The sequence below is a fragment of the Lygodium microphyllum genome, chromosome 25, assembly GCF_053477565.2.
Source record: "Lygodium microphyllum isolate KBCC chromosome 25, Lygodium_microphyllum_v1.1.10, whole genome shotgun sequence".
Taxonomy (NCBI): Eukaryota; Viridiplantae; Streptophyta; class Polypodiopsida; order Schizaeales; family Lygodiaceae; genus Lygodium; species Lygodium microphyllum.
The window spans coordinates 99,742,612-99,768,728 of record NC_141159.1 but is presented as its reverse complement, the minus strand read 5'-3'; the positions used below and the strand labels follow the sequence as shown (position 1 = coordinate 99,768,728).

Below are 26,117 nucleotides of genomic sequence, written 5' to 3'. Positions count from 1 at the left end.
CTTCTTCCCCCTTTTTCTCCATCACTTGAAGAGCAAAGAGAGATTTTGAGATTGAGTGAGGTGTGCGAGTATCAAAACAAGAGTCTTGAGCAAACAGTATATGTAGCAAAGCTAGATTATAATGCCGCAAGAGCCAGCAATGGGCTGGCATACTAAGATATTGACAAGGGGTTAAGAAGCAACCTACATTAGGATATAGAATGCTAAGAAATGAGTATAAAGGCATATAGATTAAAGAGTCGAAGAATGGACAATTCATACAAATGGATTCGCTAAGGTCAATCTGAACATAGACAATAGATATACCTAAAGATATCAATGTGGTGCTAAAAAAGGTCATTCTCCTAAGTAGATAAGAGGTTAACTAAGCTTTTCTGAACTTCCATTATCCTGAGGGACTAGACATTGATATTAAAGTGAGACTATAACAAAAGATCAAGAAGCATGCAATGGCCCCTATGACCAATCGACACTTGTACATCTCTTCATAATCCTTAGTATACCTAATAGCACGACTACGAAAGCTTTGTTAGTGCTCTATTGGCTAAACACAAATCTTGACCATTTTCTTAGGAAACTTCCCAAGAGGTCACTAATCCTAGTATGATTCACCCAACGTACTTAACTACAAGGTAATTAACCACAACATTAAGCCTTGTCGTTGATTAGTGACCTTAAAATTTTACTGCTCTTCATTAAAATGTCTTTAAAATCTCAAATCAACGACAAGGCTTAACGAATCAAGGACAAGGTAATTTTACTGCTCTTCATTGATTAGAAAAATTTTACTGCTCTTCACTAAAATGTCTTAAAAATCTCAAATCCTTTACAGTAGCTTGTATGCCAACAAGCATCTCAGATATGTCTTGTCTTGATAGTGTTACTCTTGAAGCTACTCCATTAATCTGCATGAACCATGTACAAGATTGCCACCATACTGATGAGCATGAGTGTTAATTAACTCTCTCCATGGCAATTTACATTTCACCCCCATTAGCTGTTCTATATGCATGGCATGATTAACAGAAGTATATATTCTTGTGGATGATGGATCAACTCACAACAGTCTTAACTATACGTTAGTTAAGAAATTGCATTTGTCCTAGGTACCCAATACTCATATTGTCTCTCTCATGAATGGGAGCACGAAGGATATATGGGATGCGGAAGCACACAATGTTTCATTAGAAGCGCAAGGGCATACTAGAAAAATAAACTTCCAAAGTATGCAAATGACAACAACAGAATTGGTCTTAGGGCAACAGTGATTGCATAACCTAGGTAGCACACAACTGTAAAACATAATGGCTAACAAGAATCTCTAACAATAGAGGAAAAATGAGGGCTTATCACTTATGATAGGATAGCAACATGACAGTTTGCAGAACCTTGATATAAAATTTAGTAGGCCGTTTGACATAAAACCTATGACTAAAGCATCACAAGTCCAATCAAGAACTTGACTTCTGTATCTGACAATCATTATAAATATAAAGCCACCTTTGACTTCTTAGAGTTCATGAGCAGAAAGCTGATCCTGCAGAGAGATCAAGAGTGGCAGATGAAACACATGAGCCACCAGTTAAACAAGCACTCAGATTTTGCTGTTAAATGGCTGCCCCTGCAGAGGGATCATGTGTGACACATGCAATGCATGCAGCTGTGCACCGTAATTTTCTGATCCCCTGGTACAGAGTACGTATTGTTTCCTGCAAGATACAATTTGCACATGCATAACTGCATGCAAAACTCTGAACTCATTGGAGTAAGCATATTGTCTAACTGACCGAGTAAAGCATCAATTGGTGTCTTGACTTCAATTCACAATGCCAAAGAGAGTTGTCATCCTGTACTGACAAATATGTCATTGCAAGTTGCTTCAAGAAGAGCTGCCACTACATTCATGAGATGGCATTCAGCATCCCTGTGCGCACCCCCACTCATCCATTTGCTTAAAACTTTATCGAAAGCCTCACGAAGTTGTAGAAGTAGAGCTCCTGATTTTCTATCAATCAAAAATTTCAACCATGACTCCACTTCCAGCAGCATCCAGTCACCACTTAACCCAGGCGGAGGAGGATCTGCACTTACTTGGACATTCCATCCCAAAAGAACAATTGCAAGAGGAGGAAGTAATGTACAACCACGTACAAACACTTGGCTTGTCTGCACTTTCTCTTGGAACACCAAATAGTAATGTGTACCTGGATTCAAAGACTTTTCTGATACAACAGAAGTTGGATGAATGAGAACACGTCCATTTTGAACTTTAAACCCTATTCTTAATCGTTTTGTATTTTTTACTCCTCTAGACTCAAGGCAGAATTCAGAACCAGCAATGTTTGGATAGAGCCCTGCAACCAGAAGACACCTGGCCAAGTGGATAGAAGAATGCCCACTTGACCCAATATGTTGTTCCTGGATGCCTGCTTCTGTCAGTGTTCTCTTCAACTGCTGTCTCATCCCTGCAATTAGCCTCATGGTGGCAGGAGCCAGAAAACTTTCATCACAAAACAAATGGCCTTGGCTACGTGAACAGGCTGCAAGCCACTGTTCAAATGCATTAACTAGGGCCAACTGATCACTTCCATAGGATGATCCAACTGCAAAACTCTCCCGCACTCGATCAGCCTCAGCCCTCTTATTGACAGGAGCAACAAATGGGTCCCTACAAGATGCAGCTGATGCCATAGTCAAGAGAGGGTCCAAACAACCCATAAAAGCTCCATACACTAGCATCTTGCCAAATCGTGGAGGAATGGCTAGCTTTGCTAGTGTCATTCCTAAAACTGTTAAATTTTCATGTCGATCTATAGCACCAAGCTCTTGAAGTGCCTTGACAGCAGCAGCTACTGCAAAACCCTTCGGAGGTTGCAAAGCTTTTGAAAGGAACATAGCAATATTATTCATAGCTGATTGCCCCAGCTTCAAATTCTCAAAAGGCTGCAACTGGCTGCTGGTCAGGGTCTCTTGAACCTGCAGAATGCCGACCATAAATCTCTAGCTTAGACTCAAGGAAATGACCCAATTTTAGACTGCAAAAGAGAATTAATCATGGGAAAAACATTACCACACTTGGAGTTGCAATGGCTTTTATTTGAAGGCATAGCTCCTCAAGGGGCACACGATGCATCTCTGGAACTTGATGCTCCAACATAGTAGTAAAGACCTGTGATACATCCACAAGAATAATTACATTTCAGGTTAAAAGTTCAGTGCAGTACAGCCACAAAGAAAAAAGAGACTATCAGTGCTTCACCTGTTTTGAGTATAGCCTAAAGCAAAAGCCAGACCTTACACGCCCAGCCCTACCCTGACGCTGCCGTGCACTTGCTTGAGAAATCCACTGTAAGATCAAAAATGTACTACAGCACTCAGTGCCTAGAGTACAGAATAACTCAAACAGCACAATTTTACACCACTAAGCACCTGCACTCGCAATGTATTCATATTCCTAGAGGGATCAAAATGTTTCTCTTTCACTTTTCCACAATCTACGACATAAACAACATCATCAATTGTGACACTTGTCTCTGCTATGTTTGTCGCCAAAATCACCTGATAAACATGCCAAGAAGCGGATCAAAAATATGCTGCACTTAGCCGTCGTCAACTTAAAGGCATCCTCATGACAGACATGATTATGGAGGTTAGGTGGAAACCTTGCATAAGCCTGCTGGTGCACGGGTAAATGCAGCTCTTTGTTCACCAGCTGGAAGTTGTGAGTGCAGTAGAAGAACCATCATCTTTCTGCCAGAAGGCATTTTCTGTAGCCGATCTCTTACCATGACAATATGATCCAAGCCCTGTGTTTTATGCAATTGTCAGAGAAACAACAAAACCCAAAATGCAAGATCTAATGAATGTTAAAAACATGAACAATATTCTTACAGGAAGAAAGCATAAAGTTGCACCATCATCCTTGGCAAAAGCATCAACCACCCATGACAAGACGTTACTGACAAGATCCACATCAATCTCTTCATCCTCAGGAATTCCTGATTTGGGGAATCTTGACACGATGAAGCTGTATTGGCCCATCAACCTTCCGAGATCCTCCAAAAAATAAACTTGCACAGGATAGATCTTTCCTGGTATGCTGATGCTCGGACAATGATTGAAGTACCTGCAGAAATAGGGCATATTGACAGGGAAACATCAAAGAAAAAACACCATCAGTAAGATCCTGTTTTGTTGAATTAATTCTCTTTTATGATTGAGCAAGAATATTGCAACTTCCCCTACCCGTGAGATCTTCTAAAAAATCAGCTCTACTAGCATTAGTAAATGTGCAGACAGGTCAGGTATCTAGGGCCTCTTTCTCCATCAAGAGTCCAGATCTTGCAGGTCAAAAAGGCTTGCCATAGAGAAATTGGAGAATGATGAGAGACCCATTTAGATTTCCTGAAACCTCTTTGCACCTTAATAAAGCTGAGACTCCAAACAGTTCCATTCCTAATACCAAATTCTCTAGAACTCAGAAGTTTGGCTTGATTTTCCAAAGGTTTGATTGGCAAAATTTGAGCAGAAAGCTATAATCACAATCAAGTCTAGAAAATGATTGAAAGATGGAAAATTGTTCAATCCAAGCATGGAAGCAACTTGAAGATTGTGCTGTTTAGTCAATCCTCAAGGTTAGAGATCAGAACTAAACCCATCTATAATGGATAATGTCAGAACTATGACTAGCCAGGGACAGAATTCAAATCCATTGCTTTTCTTTCAAAGAAATTCAAATCCCTTTCTTATCTTAAATTCATGGCAAAATCAGACATGAATGTAGTGGTGACCTTGTGTAAATATGTGAATCAAGTGTAGCACTCATAATAATCACTCGCAAAGATGTGTGATGCTGAAGGAGCTCACGAACAACCACAAGTAAGAAGTCCGTCTCCAGATTACGTTCATGAACTTCATCAATAATTATGTGGGTGATTCCAGAAACACCATCGCTTCGCTGTCAAGTGACATTAGAACTGATGAGTTTCTTCCTTCAACCATCACTCGCAGAAAAAACTCAGTCTTTACCTGCAATCTCCTCAGCAGGACACCTGTTGTGCAATACAGTATACTTCCTCGCGGCCTTGGTAGAACACTCTCTAGCCTTATGGTGTAACCAACACTCTTCCCAACTGGCTCGCCTCTCTCCCAAGCAACACGTTCAGCAACACTGTATGCACCAAGAACAGCTGGTGTTATAGATATTGCCCAAGACAAATGATAACTTTAAGATGATTCAGGTAAACCTGTACTGCAATCTGACTTGCATATAATAGCTGGTTACTCCTTTTAAAGAGATTAATGAATAGCTAACAATAGAGTATGCACAAATGTCATGCAGATTCAGGATCTAACAACTAAAACACTGCAAACAACCATTGACTAAAATGAGGTCACTACCAAAATAGCACAGTACAGTAACTCAAACACCATCTTCCTACCAATGTTGTAGCATCACAAAAAAATATGACCAGAAACCAACACACGGACAGGGAGCCAGCTACATAATCAATGATAATGTGAGAAACTGTACTTGCATAAAGTGCAACAGAAAACTGAAATACTGAAGTGAAAAATAAAATATCCAAGCTATAAAAGATGCGTTGCAGCTCATCATTTTCCTCTGCTAACAGATTCTGAGAGAGAAACCAAACAATGCAGCTGGATTCTCATAATCCTGTCTAGAAGTAGTTTCAACATAAGAAGTGTGATTCACTTGCTAATATCTTTGGCATGCCTGAACAGCTCCTTTCTCTGTTGCTTCTCTGTTGCCAAAGATCAACAGAGAAAGAAACTGTTTGACCACCTGAACCTTTAGTGCGAGAGGTTAAAGGAAAGCCCAACCTTATAGCAATCCGCAGTTGTGACTCCTCCTGACAGTTTCACGCTACAAGGACTGAGTTGGAAAAAATCCTAGCAGCTATATCCTGCAAGGTGGACCGTCAGCAGAAGTCACAACAACAGATGGCTGAGAGTGTGGATCAAAGGAAAAACAAAAAAAAAAAGATAAAGGATGTAGATTGAAGTTCCTCGCATAAAACTTGGGTGTATTTTAAAAAGAATGATTATACATTGTGAATGGCTTGCCTGTGCATAGACACCAGCATAGAAACTATATGATCCCCCAATAGACCATGACATGAATGGTCTTGGCAAAAAACATCTAACATAATCTGATTTAATACATTTAACCAAAGTGACGCCACCATGCATTTTTTAACACGACACCTTCAATTTCAAGCTGTGTAACATAAACAGAAAAATCTGATAGTGACTCATATACAACCTGATAGCAGCAATCCTCCTTGGTTGGGTCACCACAATATGAACTTCAGCACCCATATTATTGTGCTCATAAGATTCTAAGATGTATTGCGGCACCTGCATTCAGACATTTTCCATAAAAATTATAGACAAACAGCCGCATTCCATAGACTATGACAATGCTGCCAATACCCTTCCTAACAAAAACCTCTGCCAATTAGGCCACAGAAATTGAACTCTTTTTGAATTGAGAAAAGTGTTATAGCAACTTCACTGATTCCATCACATCAGTAAATGCATGTTTATTGCAACATTTCATTAGTATCTAGACATCTGCATTATTACACCTGTGTTGTCTTGCCACATCCAGTTTCCCCTGTCAGAACCACCACTTGATTGTTGGCTATTGTGTCAACAATCTTCTGCCTTTCTGCCCACAAAGGTAATGATTGACGTGCTTGCCATTGCTCTGTGAGATCTGAAGAAGATAACCTGTCATTTGCTCCCAGGCATAGTGCAGCATTTTCTGAAGTTACCTGCTCACTTGTGGCATAATCAAATCTTTGTTTCTGCATGTAGGGATCTTGCAACCCCTCAAGGGCTGACTGCTCCGGCACCTTTTGCCCAAGATCACATTCCATTTCCAAATGAAGACGTTTAAGAGCATCTTCCATCATGACAAGTTCATCATCTCGAAGGCCTACAATGGAAGGCTGTTCATTTTGCTGACATTGAGAACAAAAACAGCAGCTTAGAATCCTTCTTCCAGCTGACAGGCTCAAAAATCAACAAACCATGGCTGCACAGTAAGCTCAAAAAGCAAGGTGTTGAAAACAAAGCATTGTAAGCAATCAGAATTGTAACCTGAACAACATTTTAAAACAGTCACCATTGTACAACCAATTGCATAAGAAGTACACATGAGCACACAAAAGCCACAACTCCAGCACAATTTCTCCTTAACAGATGTCCGAGGATGTCCTAACCTACTTTGTTGTGAGGAGCAATTACACAAGACTCCTCAACCAGAAGGATCTAAACAACATTGGCGACATTCCTAGCAATGATCACATATAAGAAACTTTATGGAGACCTTGAAAAGCAGAAACGAATGAAGCTAATGATGAGCAAAAGAATGGGCGGCACAATTTGTTGCAACAAGACTTCTGAGGCTGTAGCAGAGTTGATAAAGTCGATGAAGAGGACAGAGCTGGCAGGAAAGTCTGTGACATGTCAGACCAGAGAGGACTCAATGACCACAACCAAGACTACAGCATGTCAAGCTCTTTATTGTGGATTTGAATATGATATTTTCTGTCATCCACAAATAGTGTCGTTGTTGGCCAATCCGATGTCATCAAAACATTTCAAAAAAAGGGGCTTTGTGTGACTCCTTGCAAAAGAAGTGGTTGCAAGAATTGTTTTTCACTTGCCTTGTCCTTATTGAAATATAAATATTGGTGCTTGCCTTGTGAGCTTCATACAATCACTTCTAACTAGTTGGAGTAGCTTGCTCAAGTTGGCCTCCTTCATTGAGCTCCAAATGGCAATGTCAAACAAGGTAGATATTTCCTTCAAAAACTTAGTGAGCCTTGATCGCAAAATCACCCAATACTTATCCACTTCCAAGAGCTTGTTGATCAGTAATGATCTCTTCTACTTTTGCCACCTATGTGGAAGTACCCCGTTCACATTGAACACAATTGATTTTTGGGTTGTGAGGGGAACCTATACATGCGCATATGGAAAGGTAAGCATGCATATATCGGTATGACAAAAAGAGAGCATTCGCTGATGGCAAAACTAAATTGAGCATGTTGTGAAGAAATAACCTAACACAAAAACATAAATGAAACCATACGACAAAGCATAAACTCAAAAGAACAAAATTAGAGTTAGGTAACTCAAAGACAATGAACGCAATGGAAATTTGAATCAATGACCGGATGTTGAGCATACAATGCTCATGCAGCAAACAAACCGTGGAGGAATGAAAATTGAACCCCAAACTCTCGTGTCTTGAAAAACGTAGCAAGTTGATGATGACATGGCAAGCTGACAGCAGCAAAAACGCAGGTATAATGACATGGCAGTCCGAACAGCAGTTGCAAATTACAAAAGTAACAATTTAGCAAGTTATCGGCTGTAGACAATGTGGCTAATCAGCAAACGCAGTAGAAATTGATGTAGACTGTGCAATGAAGGTTGGAACCAAACACCTAATGGATGTAGAGAGCAACGGGCAATTTCGACTAAGATGTCCTCTACAAATGGGGCCTGGCGCGAAGCTAAAGGGCCTTAAATCTACAAAAACGAGATTGGGCTGAATGGAGAGCAGCATACCTAATTATAGAAAGTTTCGAGACCTCATATCGCACTGTTTTAAAACTCTCTCAAACCGTGCACCATTTTAAGGTTTTGATTTAATTAAGTATTTTTGGGGCTATTTAAGTGGCTAATTCAACATGTAATGCTTATGTTAGCTCAACATCCTCTCTCAGGCCCAAAAACTGAACTAGAAAGGAAGGCCCACCCATTCAATGAAGATAACCCAAGTACCAAGTCTAATAAGGCCATGAATTGAGAAAACTGGAAAGCCCATATCTAAAATATGTAGAACTTCCGAAATGGAGCTCAATGGATAGTGAGGTTATGGCAAAGTGCCAACACCACTAATAGACACTAAAGAAATGTCACAATGGTGACTTACCCTCTAATGAATAGAGATCCTACAACAAATCTCCTCAAGAAGTCATATGACTTGAGACACTATTATCAATAAGCCAAGGTCTCTCTGAAGACAGTACAACCAATGAAGAAGGCTTCTTCATCTCACGGATGTGAAGGAACATGGACTAATAGATAACAATTGGATAAAATGAAGAGGATGTGAAGGAGCACGAACTCATGGGTGACAATCAAAGCAAATGTAGAGGAAGGCTTAGATGCTTTAGCTCCATCCTTCGTGCTCAGATGAAGGTGAGGGTATCTTTTCCAACACTTTGAAGATTCAAGACGAGTGTCCTTCCCACAGTGTGGACATTTAGGCTTCTTTGAATTGATGTTAAAGCAATAAGAATCCCAAGGTTTAACCTGCTTTTTCTTCCCATTCTTCCCCTACTTATTATCCTTTTTATTGACCCCTCCCAAACCAACAATGAAAGCTTTAGATATCTAAGTTCTTTTTTTTTCTTTTTTCTTTTTGTGTGTGTGTTGGGGGGGGGGGGGGGGGGGGCGGGCAGGATTGAATTGTTGTTGTTGTGGGTGGTTTCAACTAGTACAAGGATCAATCCCTCCTAGTTGCTATGTGGCTTAGCGACACTTGCTATCCCTTGGAATGATGCCCTCCAAGGACTTTGGGTGATGTCCCACAATAAAGCTATATGGCAATACATTACCCCACAAAAAAAAACAAAAGAGCTTTAGTAAGGTTGGATCCATTGTAACAATCTCCTTGAGTTGCTCTTTGTACTCCAAAATAAGTAGAGCTTTCCATAGAATAGTCTCCAGAGTACTAACGATAAGCGAATCGGTATAGAAGACGTCATACTTGGGAAATGGTAGATGAGCAATGAGAATTATCGCCATGTCCATTGATGAAATCATCCTACCAAGGGATACAAGCTCATCTCTCATGTCCTCCATCCTATTGATGTGATCCTACATAGAAGGAGAATTATTAATAGAAAGCATCCAAAGTTTCTTCTCTAGGGTGATGCAATAGGCAAAGGCCTTCTGATGGTAAAGAGAAGAGAGCTTTGTCCACACCTTTGCTTTGGTCCAAAGTCTATACACATGCATAAGGATAGAATCCTACAAGCTTGTGAAGCTAGAGTTAAGCCAATCCCAAAGGGCAGCTCGATCCATCATGAAACCAAAACAGAGATCCTCCATTGGGCAAGGGATTGGGCTAATAACAAAGTCCCATAAGTCAAAGGCATCAACTAACACACCACTTTACATGATCAAAGAGAGTAGTTTACAACATCAAGTCAATCTTCTTTGGAGAGAGAAGGAAGAATAGGCACTTGAACAAGAAGGTGCCACAACAGCTATATAAGATCTTAATATATGGGCCTTGTGAGAAACATGAAGAGAAGGGGAAAAGAAGGGGGCTCCTGAGTGAAAACGAAGCTTTAAACATCAATCTTCATGTCACTCTTTGTGATGTTTTAATTGATGGGACCACCTATCGAAGGAAGACTGAATCGTCTCCTCATTTGAGTCATCAAAAGCATTGAACGAGTGGAACTCCATAACCCTTATAGACCTGCAAACACACAAAAAAATGCTACTTTTGGTATCAAGCTGCCCAAACAAAGGGTAAATCAGTTGCACCCTACAAAGAGTAGCTATAGGTGTCCTGTGTCTTGAACAATGCAAAAAATCTACGTTCTTCGCGACAAATCTGCTCCAAACAACAAGTTAAGGGTGGTCTTCTCTTCATAGAACCTCTAAGCCCTCACTTTGACTCTGATACCATGAGAGAGTGCAACGGAAGAGAAACACAAACAAGAGAAAGGGAAGAGAACAACTACAAAGAAAGAAGAGAAGGAAGTGATAGGTCTGCATTGAATCTAAATGAAAGCTGAATACAAAGAGTGGATCAATCAGTCCCTCCAAGCAGCCCATGGCGCCCGTGAGGGCACCAAATCAAGCTGATGATAGAAGGCAACACTAAAAGACAGAGGAGAATTTTGAATGTTGGAGTGTGCTGAAGATCTACAAAGAGTGATTGAATGATACCAGCCAACATGAGACCAATTTAAATAGCCAAGAATATGAAAGAGGCAAATTATTGCTCTCATAAATGCCCAAAAAACTGGCCAACTACTTTGGAATAAAATAATGCAAATGCCATCAACAAACTGCTAATCACAATAAAATAAAGTTGATCGCCTCTGTCCAGTGTGAACTGACTCTCCAGCCATTAAAAATGGCTGGAAACTCTCCATTGCCAGTGTGGCCACGCCTAAAACCAACTAAAAAAGACATCCATGCACTAAACAAAGCTGCCTCCTCCATCATGACACATGATAGACTAAGTGTCAGAGCTCCTAATGTCCTTGTCTAACTCAAACTAAGGCTCACAAGCAGGAGATGACTATGCAAGACACATGACTGCTAAAATATAGGACAACGAAGCTTCTTTTGAAATGAGCATGCTTAGTCAAGAATGACCAAGTTAGAGATCTACTAGAGAAAGGTAAAGTTTGGAGCTGCTAACTGGCCTAGGCAATCGTTTATATTGAGTCCTCAAATGCTTGTTTTAACTTTCCACAGGTAGTATTCTTTTCCCAGAATTTCCAAATGTTCAGAACATTTTCAGCCAAATTAGCAACTCCTGCACTGTGTCTGGAATGAACAGCATATTGGCACCTTGAGTTTTGAAGAAGTCTTCTGATCTGAACTCTGTAATCAGTAATGTTTTAGGCCTGCATTCTGAACATGTTTTACTATTTTTAGAACCTCGTTTCACGAGCTGCTCTGTCTGCTAATTATTCCAAAAGTCAAATGATATATGAATAAAGTAATTTGAGGTAAGCTCAAGAAATTGTTGGGCAAAAAAGCACATCGTATTTGAAAGCACAGCTCAAAACTAGCGCACAAGTAGCCTGCCTAAGGAAATGCTTCACACAATAAGATCAGCTCATCCAAACAATTATGGCATTTATAATGTATTACCTGCTGCATAATCATAGCCTTGCTGCTAAAGCCAGGAACCGGTGCTCCATCAACATCACCAGGCTTTCTCAGAAGGCCTTCTTGGTGAAGTCTGTCACAGGCAGCATAGCAGCATGCACGCTCAGCCTCCGCTTTATTGCGACCCTCTCCAATGGCAACAAAGACGTCCTTCCCACCTTGTAAAGGCACTACAAGCTCAGCCACAAACACCTGCAGAAACCTAACACTGAGTGCACTGCACAAACCTTATGCTCACAAGCAAGTAAAACATTTACTGGCACAACCTTTGCATGATCTGGCCCTGATGCACGCAAACTAATAGGCAGTGGCCGGGCATTTGCTCCACAGCATACATTTCTAAAGGCTGCACTGGTCACCAGAATATTTTTAGGGTTTTCTCCCCATCCAGAGGGAGTGGGTGCAGTGCTCTTGTTTGGACCCACGATCAGATCTAGTTCCTGAAAGGTAAGATTTTCCTAGTAAAGATAAGTTTATACAGTTAAATATCAGAAAGGAAAAACTCAGCAAGCTAACTTACATTCAATAATTTACATGCATCCACAGCAGCAATTCGCTCTGCTTCCTTTTTTGTTCGAGCCACTCCAATACCCCATGCCTCTCTACCATCCTATGTCATAAACGATCCTGTATTAGTATTATCCACCTACACTCAAAACAGTAATTCATTAGTTGCAACACGATGGTGTGATTTTCTTAAAAGACTAAAACTTGAACAAAGCATAATTTATATCAACATAGTTCCCTAAGCCTGGGCAGAATTAGTAGCAGAATCTAATGATAACTCCAACTAAACAGCTTATGAAGGTTTCTGGCAAGGATCTAGGTCCACCATTGTTCTGAATAGCATCTGCTTGATTGGGGCTAATACAAACATGGGACCCAGAGGGCCAATGGTAGGAATGATGAAGCAAATCATGCATGACAAGCGGGACATTTAGTACAGTTGCATACAATTGCATTAAGGACATTAGAATGGTCTGTCTTATTGAGAATTGAAGGTTTCAAGATCCTTGAACATCCCAAATGTCAGAGTGAAGCAATGCGGAAGCGAATGACCATGACAAAGAGTGAATGGAAAGAGAAGAGAGAGAGAGAAAGAGACAGTGAAACACAGAAAATCTGCAGTGAAGAATGCTGTACAAGGATGCAGAATTATGCACGAGTGCAGAGAGAATATCTGCGTATGTCTCCGCCTTGAGAACCTCTCAGCCTTTAAAAGGCTGAAAAGAATGCCTCGTAGAATGCCAAAATAGGCAGGTTGGGTCGGCTGCATTTAAGTCAGGACTGCAGTCGGCTGCAGTCCTGACTGCTGCCACGTGGCAAAACTGCCATGTGGCACTGCTGATGTGGCAGGGAGCTGACTGCTAACACCCCCTCTCAAATCCTGGACAAGGCAGCAGATGTATGGATCTAGAATGTCGATGAAGTAAAGCCTTGGGAAGTGCCTCTATAAACAAATCTGCAAGATTGTCTTCAATCTTATAGTATTCCACATCAATGGTCGCATCCAGAAGCTTCTCCTTGATGAAGTGATACAGGATCTCTATGTGCTTCGTCCAGGCATGGAATATGGGATTCCGTGCCAAGGCAATGCAACTCTCATTATCGCACCGCAAGATAGTAGGACAAGTCTGGGGGCAACCAAGCTCCTCCAACAACCGCCAAAGCCACACAGCCTCACATGTGGTAGAAGACGCAGCCCAATACTCTGCCTCATTCAAAGATAGGGCTACTGTGCGGTGCTTCTTGCTACTCCAAGAGATAGAACAAGCCCCTAAGGTAAAACAATAACCTGTAGTAGACCGCCTGTGATCCACATCACTAGCCCAATCTGAATCACTCCAACCTGCAAGAACAAGATCAGAAGCACCTGTACCTACTGGATAATGAATCCCTAAGTCGAAGGTCCCCCTCAAATACCGTAGTATCCTCTGAGCAACCTGCCAATGCACCTACTGAGGCGCACTCATGAACCCAGCCAAGAGACCTACAGCAAAACATAGATCAACCCGTGTGTTGAGGAGCCAAATCAATGAGCCAATCAGCTAACAGTAGCGAGCAGCATCCGCCAAAGGAGAATCTGTGTGTGAAGTGGCCTTCCAATTCAAATCCATAGGAGTAGAAATGGACTGACAATCCTCCATGTCAAAAGTCACCAAGAGCTCCTATACGTATCTCTGCTGAGAGATGAAAATCCCCCTCTGAGGCTGAAAAATCTCATGGCCCAAAAAGAAATGGAGAAGTTCTAAATCTATCACCTCGAACTTCTGATGTAGGGCTGCCTTGGTCTCTGCAACCATCTGGATATGAGCACATGCAATAATCAAGTCATCAACATACCAAAAAAATTAGGACATGACCTCCCTTGGAATTGTGCACATAAAGCTGATGATCGGCCCTAGAACGCCAATATCCCAACTTGGCCTAGAGAAACGAGTCAATCTTCTTGTTCCAAGCACGCAGAGCTTGCTTCAGGCCATACAAGGCCTTCTTTAACTTGTAAACCTGCCCATCTGAAGAACCAAATCCATGAGGCTGCTCTACATAGATCTCCTCCTTCAAATCACCATTCAAGAAGGCCGACTTCACATCTAATTGAAAAACAGGCCATCTCTTATGGCCAGCCAAGGCAAGAATAGCATGAATAGTCGCCATCCAACTATAGGGGCAAAAGTATCATGGAAGTCAACACCTGGGAACTGTGCAAAACCTTTAGCAACAAGGCAAGCCTTGTGCTTGTCCAAGGAGCCATCACTATGGTACTTGGTCTTGAAGACCCATTTGACAGAAATCACCTTCTTATGAGAGGAATGAGGCACAAGAAACCAAGTGCCATTCCGCTCAATAGCCTCCAACTCAGCTTCCATCACCTTCCGCCAATGATCAAACTTTAAATTTTCCTTCACTGATGTAGGCTCTCTATCCTACATAACACGGGACATCAAACAGTAGTTAGAGCAAACAAGCTCCGTAGTATGTGCCTGGTGTCTCCGTGACCTCCGCGGCCCATCCTGTGGTTCCCACTCCTCAGGGACCCCCTCGATCCCTAAATCTTAGAGGGTATCACGGGCCCAATGAGGAGGAGGCCGAATCTCTCCTCGACACTCTCCATCTATTGAAGACTCCGGTACATCCACGGGGGTGGCCGGTGGAAGAGAAGACTCAGAATCTGAGGAAAAATCTCCATTAAGGGGCTCTAGCTCCACGGAACTATCATGGGAGCCCAACTCTCACCTAGATCTCTAAGTATTGGGTGCTCCTCACCCCCTTCTGTGGCCGGAACTTCCACGAACTGCACATCTCGACTCGTGTAGACATCCCACTTGACGGTATCAAACAAGTGATAACCTTGGGACTGGGAGCTTTAGCCAACAAAGACCTGTCGGTGTTGGGAAGCCACCTCAAACTTGTCATGCTATATCTTCGGGATGTGCACATAGGCGTCACACCCAAAGATCCTGAAATAAGAGACATCAGGCTTAGTCCAAAAGTAAGCCTCAAAAGGTGTCATCCTCGAAGTGGGAGATCAATAGAGGATATGAATTGTCGTAGCCACTGCCTCGGCCCACAAAAACTGAAGTGTCTGTCGATGCTCCATCATGGTGCGCACCATCTCAATCACACTGCGGTTCTTCCGCTCCAAAATGGCATTCTCTTGAGGAGTGTTGGTATTAGCAAACTCCTGGTGAATGCCCCTATCTGCACAAAAACGAGCAAACTCATTAGAAACAAATTCACCACCCTTGTCTGAGCGCAAGGTCTTCAATCTCCGGCTATATCGGTTCTCCTCAAAGAGAAGTCAATCCTTGAAGTGGGAGAAAGCCTCCAACTTCAACGTCAAGAAGTAGGCCCATGTCATCCTATTGTAGTCATCTACGATCAACATGAAGTACAAGCTCCTCTTCAAGGACTCATTCCTCATCGGGCCACAAAGATCCGTAGATACAAGCTCCATAGGTGAAGTAGACCGCCTCGAAGCTTTATTGGGAATCGCATCCCTATACTGCTCCCCACGAATGCAGGAGACACATGGCTGTTGGCTCACCACTATGTCCGGCATACCTCGAACAAGCAATCTGTGCGACGCCTTCCAAAGGTACTCATAGTTCAGGTGGCCAAACCGAGCATACCATTGCTCAGACTATGTCTGAGAGGTAAGAAAAAGAGAGGTAAGAGCAGAAGAAGATTTCAATTTGTAAATGCCATTCTCCTCATACCCAGAAGAGAGAACCTTCCTCGATCCACGATCAAGAACGCGAACATCATTGTCAAACTCCACCAAGAGACCAAGAGAACAAAACTCATGTACCGAAAGTAAATGATACCCTAAACCTGACACATACAACACCTCAGAAGTGTGGCTACCACCATGTCCATCTGGAATCAGCTACATCTCACCCCGTGCAACAATAGACAAAGAAGACCTGTCTCCTATGAGTATCTGCTCACGCAATGGTCGCAAATGGGCAACAACTACTGTCAAAGGAGTCATGTGCCGAGAGGCACCACTATCCACGATCCATTCTTGAGCCTGAGGAGCTATTATCGCAGCATCAAAAGTCTTCGGTGTAGAGTCCTCAATGACCACTAAGTGTAGAAAAGCAGTTGATGAGGGTGCAACCACCGCTCCAAAATCCTTTGTATCCTTCTTCTTGGTGTCCTTCTTGTCCTTGTCGAGGCAATCCTTCTTCCAATGGCTGGTCTTACAACAAATATGACATGTCGATTCTTTCTCTTTGTCCTTGGATTTGTCATCCTCCTTTTTCTTTTGGTCCTTTCCCTTCTTCTGAGAGGCTTGACCAACCAATGCCTCTAATTTGGAAGCATTCTGTCCCTTCATTTGTTCCTCTTGGTCCAAGACCATAGGAACCAACTCTTACCATCGAAGAGTTGACTCCCACCCTAAATTAATAAGAGTGGAATAAAAAGTACCAAATCGTGGTGACAACTGGGACAATAAAGTGATCGCCATGTCTTCGGAGGAAATGGGCTTCCCCGCATTTTGAACCTGCATCTGAAGCTCCTAAAGCTTATTGATGTGTTCTCGAAGCGAAGAAGACTTATTCGCGGACAGGGTCCGCATTTGCACCTCCAAAGAAACCCTCTTCATAAGGATCATCCGGTTGTACATTTGATCAAGTTCCAACCGTATCTCACGAGCCACCGTCAAGTGCTCTATATGGGCTATCACAGCTATTGTACAAGACAAAAAAAAAAAGAACGAATCTTGACATTCAGTTTGTCCCAATGAGATTGGGCCTTGGTCAACTCCGCACGAGCACTTGAAGAGAGTTTGGACTCATCTCTCACCAAGGGCCGGTTGATCTCCTCCATCGCAAGCTCCGCCAAATCATAAGACTCCAATATAGCCAACATCATCGCACGCCATATGTGATAATTGTCACCATCAAGCTTTTGATCTTATGGAAGAGCTGGTAAGACAAGGACCTTCCGATCCATGATCGCCTGGAACTCCATGTCAGTCTCAGTAGACATCTTCACCTACAATGCCTGCACAAACGCAAAAGAAACCCCCTCTGACTGTGAAAACACAGCCTACTAGGGCTCTCGTCTCCGAGTCCCAAACCTTCTTCAGCCTGATGAAAAGATAAAATCTACACTTCAAGGCAAAAACACAGCCTTCTTCCTTCTCTAACAGCAGAAAAACAACAGTAGCTTCAGCAAATCTTCTCTTTTCTCGCACGCCCACGCTCGCCTTAGCCTTGTCTAAAGCACAACCCACCTGCTCACACTTGAACGTTGAAAACGCAGCCGTGTGTTGCGCTGAAAACTCCTATTCAGTTAGATCCACCCTAGGTCCTTCAATGCTCTGATGCCATGTCAAAGTGAAGCAATGCAGAAGCGAATGACCATGACAAAGAGTGAACGAAGAGAGAAAGAGACAGTGAAACGCAGAAAATCTGCAATGAAGAATGTTGTATAAGGATGCAAACTTGTACACGGGTGCAAAGAGAATATCTGTGTATGTCTCCGCCTTGGAACCTCGATTTCCATCAGCCCCAAGTGCTGTCTCTGTCACCAGTAGGCTGAAATATGTCAAATACAAGTGGTCAAAACTGCTGGAAACTCAGCCTTTAAAAGGTTGAAAAGAATGCCTCGTAAAATGCCAAAATAGGCAAGTCGGCTGCATTAAATGCAGCAGACTGCAATCAGACTGCAGTTGGACGACAGTCCAACTGCTGCCATGTGACACTGCTAACGTGGTAGGGAGCTGACTGCTAACACCAAAGGCCCTACAGATAATGCAGCTCCAAGGTGCTGTACTTATAGAAAATCTAAGTGTATGAGTGAGGCCAGTTGGCCATTGCTTTTTATGATATCAGGGGAAAGAATTGCCTCTTTGTTGAGTGCGTGGCTAGCGAAAGCGTGAAGATTTGCAACAAGGGAAGTGTGCAGGTGAGTGAGAGTGAGAGTGACAAAGAGAGTACGAGCTAATTTGGGTGTACACGCAATGTGTTGGTACACAGAATAAAATGTATTTATACTTAGGGCTCATAAGGGTGCATTCGCATGTACAACATAATAATACACGTGTACAATACACAGAGGTGAATAAAGGACCTTTACATCCCAACAACCTCCCACTTAAAGGTCCGAAGTGAACCTTTAACCAACTCCCACTAGTCGTATGCAAAGCTCATGTTAAGCCTTGCTTAGACTTTTAGTGAGAACATCTGCAGGGCTGTCCTGTGTTTTGATCTTGGTCAATGTGATTAGACCATCTTCTAGAATCTGTCTGATAAAGTGATATTGCACATCTATATGCTTTGTGTATGAATGATACATGGCATTATCAGCCAGATACACAGCAATGCAATACTCTAGCTATCACATCCCAACACTCGAGTACTCATAGACATGCCAAGATCCTCTGCAAGTCTGCTCAACCATATAGCTTCCTTAGAAGCTTCAATAGCTGATATATATTCAGCTTCAATAGTACTCAGTGCTACGATGTTCTGCAACCTACAGCACCAAGAGACAGCCCCGCCAGCAACTGTAAAGACATATCCACTAGTGGGCCTGCGAGTGTCCAAGTCACCTGTCGTGCCTGCATCACAATAACCCTGCAGACTAGGTGCACCCTACCCATAGCAAATACACTTTCTTTGTATACCCTTTAGATATCTAAGAATGCACTTAACAGCCTCCCAATGTGGTTTGCCAAGATTTGACATAAACCTGCTGACAACTCCCACTGCATGAGCAATGTCTGGATGCGTAGTGACCATAACATACATAAGAGAGCCACAAGCTGATGCATAAGGGACTCCCTTCATAGCATTGGCTTCCATGTCATCTTTTGGGCTGTTGGCTTTACTAAGCTTAAGATATGGAGGTGAGGGCACCCCAAGAGGCTTAGCTTCAGCCATGTTAAATCTGTCCAGTACCTTTTCAATGTACTTCTCTTAAGATAAGAACAGCAATTTCTGCATTCTATCCCTGCGAATCCTCATGCCCATTATATGCTCTACATTCCCCAAATCTTTCATGGAGAAAGCTGATTTCAACTGATCTTTGAGAGCATCTAAGCTAGTCTTTCTTTTCCCAACTAGCAACATATCATCCACATACAAAACAAGTATGATGGGGTTGCCATTTGTATCATTTTTCATGTACAAACAATGATCTGCATGGCTGCGTGTAAACCCATGAGAGAGCATAAAAGTGTCAAACTTTTTGTACCACTACCGTGGTGCTTGCTTCAGCCCATACAAGCTGCGTTTTAGTTTACACAGCAACTGCTTTTTTCCAGGAACTACAAAGGCCTCGAGTTGTTTCATGTAGATCTCCTCATCAATGTCACCATGCAGAAAAGTTGTTTTCACATCCATTTGGTGCAGCTCTAAATCCAATACAACAGTGAGAGCAAAAAGCACACGTAGAGTGGTCATCTTCACAATAGGTGAGAAGACCTCTTGAAAGTCAATCCCTTCCTTCTATGCATACCCTTTGGCAACCAATCTTGCCTTCTACTTGGGTTTCCATCAACTGTCTTTATTTTGTAAACCCGTTTATTTGGAAGAGGCTTTCTTCCTTTGGGCAATGACACAAGATCTCAAATATCATTAGTATATAGAGATTTAATCTTTTCCTGCATAGCTAGCTCCCACTTACTGCTGAATTTGCATGACTTGGCCTCTTTATATGTAAGAAGCTCACCCTCATCTGTAAGTATCACATAGTGCAAAGAGAGTTCATACCTATGTGGCTACCTTCTTAAGCGTGTAGACCTGCGTACCCAATGATCTACATTCTCAGAAATCGGGTCTACATCTAGAGACATGTTATTTTCAGCATTTATTGGCTGCTGTAAGCCATTTTCAGGATGTTGTCCATGCTGTACAACACCTTCATTTTCATTTCCAACACCTGCATTTTCATAATCAGCAAGTCTTATCTTGCTGTCCATGACCTCCTTGTGCTTCTATTTGCTGCCCATCATCATCTATCTCAAAAATGACCAGTGATCATCAGTTTCAGCCTCTAGTACAGCATCATGAGGCTCATCATTTGAAGTAATAGATAGCTGCAAATTCTGAAATTTGACCTTTTTCATGTCTTCATCAAAGGCTAAAGTACTTTTCAGCAACTTTGCCTCATTAAACACAACATTACGGCTGCGAACAATTTTCTTGGATTGTGGTAACCACACTCTATATCCAAATTCACCCTCATCACCATAGCCCATGAAAATGCCTTTGGTGGATTTCAGGTCAAGTTTACTCCTCAGCATATCTCTAACATGCACAAAAGCATCACAATCGAATATCCATAAATGGCATTATTTAAGGACCTATTTGAAGAGCGGTTGCTAATGCGAACGCGGTTTTAAGTGCCTCTCCCCAAAATTCATGAAGGAGATTAGCAGTGGACAGCATGCATCGCACTCTCTCACATAAAGTCCTATTGTATCTTTCAGCCACACCATTGAAGAAGGGCTGTAAGGAGCTGTAAGCTCCCTCTTGATTCCATGCAAGTCACAAAAATACTTAAACTCAGCAGATGTAAACTCACACCCATTATCAGTTCTCAAGCATTTCAGTTTTCTACATGTCTGAGTGGTCACAAATGCATGAAAAGTTTTAAAAACAGCAAACACTTCACTTTTTTTTTCAACAGATAAACCCAAATCTTCCTTGAACAATCATAAATAAAAAAGACAAAATATGCAACACCACCCAACGATTTCACAAGCATACTACATACATCAGAATGTCAAAAGTGGAGCAGCAATGAAAGCATAAGCATATGCTGTAATAAACTGCTGAAACACAAGACAAAAGAGAAAGGAAAAGAAAGAACACAATAGAGCCTGCCACCGAGGAGCAATCGGCCACGCCTTTGCAAGGCTAAGAACGCAACCTCAAAACCCAGGAGGCCAAGACAAAGCTGCAAACAGCAACGTACGGTCAAGATCGGTTCCTAAGACCCTATTGCAAGCACAAGGCTATTATGAGGATAATGCCTGGATATGGATCCCTAAGGCTAAAACAGTCAAAGACACTGATCAAACGCCGCCCTCACGCTTAACCATACCCAGCCATACAATGTGTCAAGACCTAAAGCCGCATAAGCCTTGAGACACCAAGCCCATAGACTCACAACTGATTATGCCCATGAAGACCCAACCAAGTCTATCGGCCCAAATCTCATCCTACTACTCCCAAACCAGTACCACGTAACTCTACCAAGACTCGGGAAGCTGCATCCACAAGTAGCAGTGCCCCATTAGCAGTCCAATCCCAGCCCGCAAGGGACCCAACCGCAATCTCAAGAACAACCAAAATCGCAACCATTTACTACCAAACTCTCTAGTTCTGTCAAACCCCAACCACCTACAAGTCTTAGACCCTCCTATGAGTGGAAATCATTCTTGAAATTGGCCACACATCTAGCCGAAGACACAGGGGATGACGCGATTGCTTGCCTTAGACGCTTAGATACCATATTCATGTCGCTTGCTCTGAGCTATGACCGCTTGGACTTAGACCTGTTACAAGAGCCCTTAGCAACCGAAGTTTGTATGATGCCTTGTTCATGGGACACATTCAAATTCGCATTTGTCAAAGCATCCCAATCAGCTTCAGAGTTGCCCAGCACTGAGATATCTAGAGAGCAAGCCATCAAACACCGTCTCATTACGTCATACGATAAGCGAGCTACTTCTGCTATCACTGACCAAGAAATCGAGGAGTTGAAACATTTTATGTGGGGCTTAAAGAGGGGTCTTTTCATTTTGTGTGGGGGAAAAACAAAGATATAAAAGGGCCTAAGAAGGAATTTTTTTCATTGGGGGGGGGATAAAGGAGCCTAAGGGAGCCTTTAGGAGGGAATTTTTTTGAGAGAGGAGGGGGAAGAAAAAACTTAAGGGTCCATGTGAGGGCCCTTCACGGCAAAAGTTAGGGGGGGGCGGCGGGAAAGGGGGCTTATAGAACCCCCCCCTTAGAAGCTTCTAAAGAAGCACGTTGGTGGGGGGGGGGGGGGGGAGAGCCTTAACTGTGAGATGGCGGCAGGCGACAGATGGCGGTTTGGTGGCTTCACGGCAGCGCCTCGACTGCAGCATCAGCGTCCCTCCTCTCTCTCACGGCGATGGCCACTTCTCGCCCACGGCACCGAATCCCCATTCTTACGGAACTGATACGCTCTTTGATTGCAATGGGAACTCGAAGGATGCCAAGTAATGACCAACATTGAGCAACAACACGCAATCAAGACATCGGAGTATGACCCAACTTATGTCACTCCAACCTTGTATAGAGTGTTAACAACTATTTGTGGCCAACCCATGGAAGAGCACATCAAAGGACACCCTTACCTTGATCGCGTCCTGACCGAGGAAGAGTTACATATTGCTAGCCGTATCGATTCTGGCAACTTCCTAACGGATGTCCTTACTTACATCACACGCATAGACAGCCGACCCTTCGATCTGGACCATGAAGCGCAGTTGGAGTACAATCCAAACTTCTATGCTTGCCTCATGCAAAGGTAAACACCCGACCCGTACATTGAATGCCCTTGGTCGGCTAACCTTTAATCCTAGGAAGGATTCTTCTCAAATCCGGAAGGGGAGGGGGCAAGGTTAGTCAAATCAAAACCAATCAAAATCAAGCAAACACATAAACACATTAAAAAAAACACACCACCATAAAAACATTAGTCTACACTTAAACGCAGAAAAAGAAAGAAACATATTAACTTGCGATTGAGAAAAAATGTCACAAAAATTTTGAAATAAAGTGTGAAAAGTTTGAAAGGAAAGTTTATTTTGGAGCTTAAATGTTTTCATTCAACAAACATGAAGTCAAACTTTTCAGCAAACAATTGTTTTGAAAGCACTACTCGGAATCATGGTTCATGACAGGAACGAAAGATGTCGCAGCAAGATTGTGCTCATCGAATCCCTTTCACAGAGAAGGAGAGGACGCAATACGGCATCAACTCAGAAAACCATGCTTATAATCAACTGAAATTCCGCAGTATCCACAACCTCGAGGAAGTGGTAGTCAAGGAGGAGGTAGCAAGGAGAGTGGTGGAACAGTGTAACCTCTCGAAGTACCTAGGGAAGTTTGCGCAAGGGCCTGACCACACAAAGTGCATGGAATTTCTGAGAACGTACAACCCCGATCAAGAATGCAAAACAATGACTGTGGGAAGAGGAGAGAATGCTAAACAAGTGCAGGTGCCATTGAACCAGGCCTTGGTGTAGAAGGCACTGGTGTTAACCTAAGGTGGAGAAGAAACATAAGAGAGATGTGTATGCTATGCTAAAGATGAAGAGGAAGGATGTTTTGACAAATGACGGCATCAACATACAAGATATCCCCGATGATGAGGTTCGCAAGCAGGCAAAATTGGTGCACTCACTCTTCTCCAGCCAGCGCTATAACTCCCTCATGCACCAAATCAGTTGCATGTGCTAGAGGCAACCCACACCTTGGATGAGGTAGACTGGAACGGCTACGTACGTAAGACTATAGACCAAGCAGCCAAAGCACTAGCCCTAGGCAGCAGACCGACGAGCAAAGAGTTTCCAGCCTCTAAAAGTACCGAGAAAAAGAATTGGGAGGAGGAGTTGAATCGAGAGGAGTTGTTGGCCTTACGCATTAAACAGTTGGAAAGAAAGTCAGAAGACATAGAGGCAGTAACTACAAAGTTAAGGATAGCAAGGATACAAAACAAGAAATGGTTTGAAAAAATACATAGACTGAGACCAAGAACCATACAAGATGGAGATTGGGTATTGGTTTATGATAGCAGTTTAGATAACCAGCATAGTGCCATGCGTAAAGTTTCCAAGAGATGGTTTGGACCCTATGTGGTAAAACAGGTGTTTGATAATGCTACTTATGCATTAAATGAGCTGGATGGGACATCCATAAAACTTCTAGTAGCAAGGAAAAGAATCAAATTATTCAAAAGTCGAGAATCTACTGCTTATGAGTAAGCCTCTTTCATGGGATATGAAAGTGTACTAACAACCATCATCCAGGAGACTGTAAAAGAAGCTCAGCAAGGAGAAGGAGAGAATGAGACTCCAGATAGGTCGTCGATCCACCAGGAGAAAGAGCCATTGAGCGACAGGACAGAAACTGCGACAGAGAAGGAAGATCAAGAGGCTCAATCCAGAAGGAAAAAAGCAAAGAAGCCCACTAAAAAGACAACTCAAAAGAAGAAACAAGATGAGGACAGGAAGAAGGAAAGAGAAGATCTAGAGAGAGCCAAAAGAGAATCCCTAAGAGAGGCTAAAGAGAGGGAGAAGAAGAAAAAGCAAGAGGCAGAGGAGTTGAAAGAGAAAACCAAAAAAGCCAAGAAGCAGTTAGAAAAAAAGGTTGAAGAGAGAAATAAGAAAGAGAAGGAAAAAGCTAAAAATCTGGCAAAAGAATCAAGGAAAACAAAGGAAGAGAGAGAGAGAGAAGAGCTGCAGAAAATAAGGCGGAGTTGAGGAGAAAGAAGGAGGAAGACATGGTTGAAGCAACTCGCCGGCCCATAGAACAGCAAAGTCGACTCCATGACCTAGGGGCTTTAAGTCTGCCCAGAGGGACCTAGCTCGAGCACTCATACTCGAAGTCATACCGCCTGTGGTCATCGAAGGCAAGGGCAAGGCTCCCATCCATTCCATCCCGCCCCTCTTGGTGCCCAACAGCGAAGCAACCACTCTCACTCCAAGCATCCCAGCCAGCGCCGATGTAAACAATTTTGTGGCCTGGATGCAGTACTTCATTAATAAGGAATTGGCCCAAGGAAAGAGTGTGGAGACTACGGCCACTGGGTAGAAAAAACCAGCCACAGATGCGGAGTCTAGGCAGGATTCGAAACGTCAAAATTTTGTGGCCTGGATGCAGTACTTCATTAATAAGGAATTGGCCCAAGGAAAGAGTGTGGAGACTACGGCCACTGGGTAGAAAAAACCAGCCACAGATGCGGAGTCTAGGCAGGATTCGAAACGTCAAAAGGTGGAAGCTTCGACCACTCCAATCCCTACTACTATGACACCACCAGCAAACTATCATGAATATATTGTTGAACTACTCTCTCAGCTAGAGAAAGCAAAGGAGGAAAGAAAGATAGCAATGGCCAAATTGGAAGCGGAAAAGGAGTCGGTGGCAACCTTCCAGCTTGAAAAGACGAGGCAAATAGCTATGCAACAAAAGGAGATCTTTGATCTAAAACAGAAACTAAAGACCAAAGATGACAAGGAGGAAAGCTGGCGGCAACGGCTCGAATATGAAAATCAAGAGCTAGTGAAAATGCAGAGAGAATATAAACTTTTAATCGTGCAACATGAGGATTTGGCAGCAAAAACAGATCGGATCGAGCAAGACATGGAAGAATTTGCCGCAAGGGAAAAAGAAAGAAAGCAAAAAGAGGAGCAATACCACAAAGAGATGAAAGCCATGACCGAAAAGTTCAGCCTTGAAAGAAAAGAGCAAGAGAAAATGAGCAAAGAATTGAAAGATCAGGAGCAGAGGTTATGGCCCTGGTGTACAAAGACAAGGAGAAAGTATTGAGGAGATGAAAAAGAGAGCCGTAGAGTAGGCAAGCCAAAATGAACAAGGAGTGGAGACCTTAGCGTGTCGCCTGGCTCTCATGGAAAAAGAAGAAAGTCCTAGCATAAAGCA

The 26,117-nt window shown here is 42.7% G+C and overlaps 1 protein-coding gene across 2 annotated transcripts in view; it reads right to left on the bottom strand.

Annotated features, from left to right (window-relative positions):
* Nucleotides 1-1,582: 1,582 nt before the first annotated feature.
* The window catches only part of LOC148014552 (uncharacterized), a 34,285-nt gene continuing 9,750 nt past the window's right edge, over nucleotides 1,583-26,117 (bottom strand). The window contains exons 2-14 of one of the 2 annotated variants that reach the window (XM_087666361.1): nucleotides 12,488-12,577; nucleotides 12,234-12,407; nucleotides 11,950-12,159; nucleotides 6,612-6,989; nucleotides 6,287-6,381; nucleotides 5,029-5,170; nucleotides 4,791-4,957; nucleotides 3,892-4,126; nucleotides 3,663-3,806; nucleotides 3,430-3,558; nucleotides 3,260-3,346; nucleotides 3,071-3,169; nucleotides 1,583-2,976 (exon numbers count right to left, since the gene is read on the bottom strand). In XM_087666361.1, the coding sequence (XP_087522487.1) occupies nucleotides 1,843-2,976; nucleotides 3,071-3,169; nucleotides 3,260-3,346; nucleotides 3,430-3,558; nucleotides 3,663-3,806; nucleotides 3,892-4,126; nucleotides 4,791-4,957; nucleotides 5,029-5,170; nucleotides 6,287-6,381; nucleotides 6,612-6,989; nucleotides 11,950-12,159; nucleotides 12,234-12,407; nucleotides 12,488-12,577 (3,084 nt within the window). In that variant the 3' untranslated portion in view covers nucleotides 1,583-1,842. The remainder of the gene's footprint in view (nucleotides 2,977-3,070; nucleotides 3,170-3,259; nucleotides 3,347-3,429; nucleotides 3,559-3,662; nucleotides 3,807-3,891; nucleotides 4,127-4,790; nucleotides 4,958-5,028; nucleotides 5,171-6,286; nucleotides 6,382-6,611; nucleotides 6,990-11,949; nucleotides 12,160-12,233; nucleotides 12,408-12,487; nucleotides 12,578-26,117) is intronic. The other variant, XM_087666362.1, reaches the window with a different exon arrangement.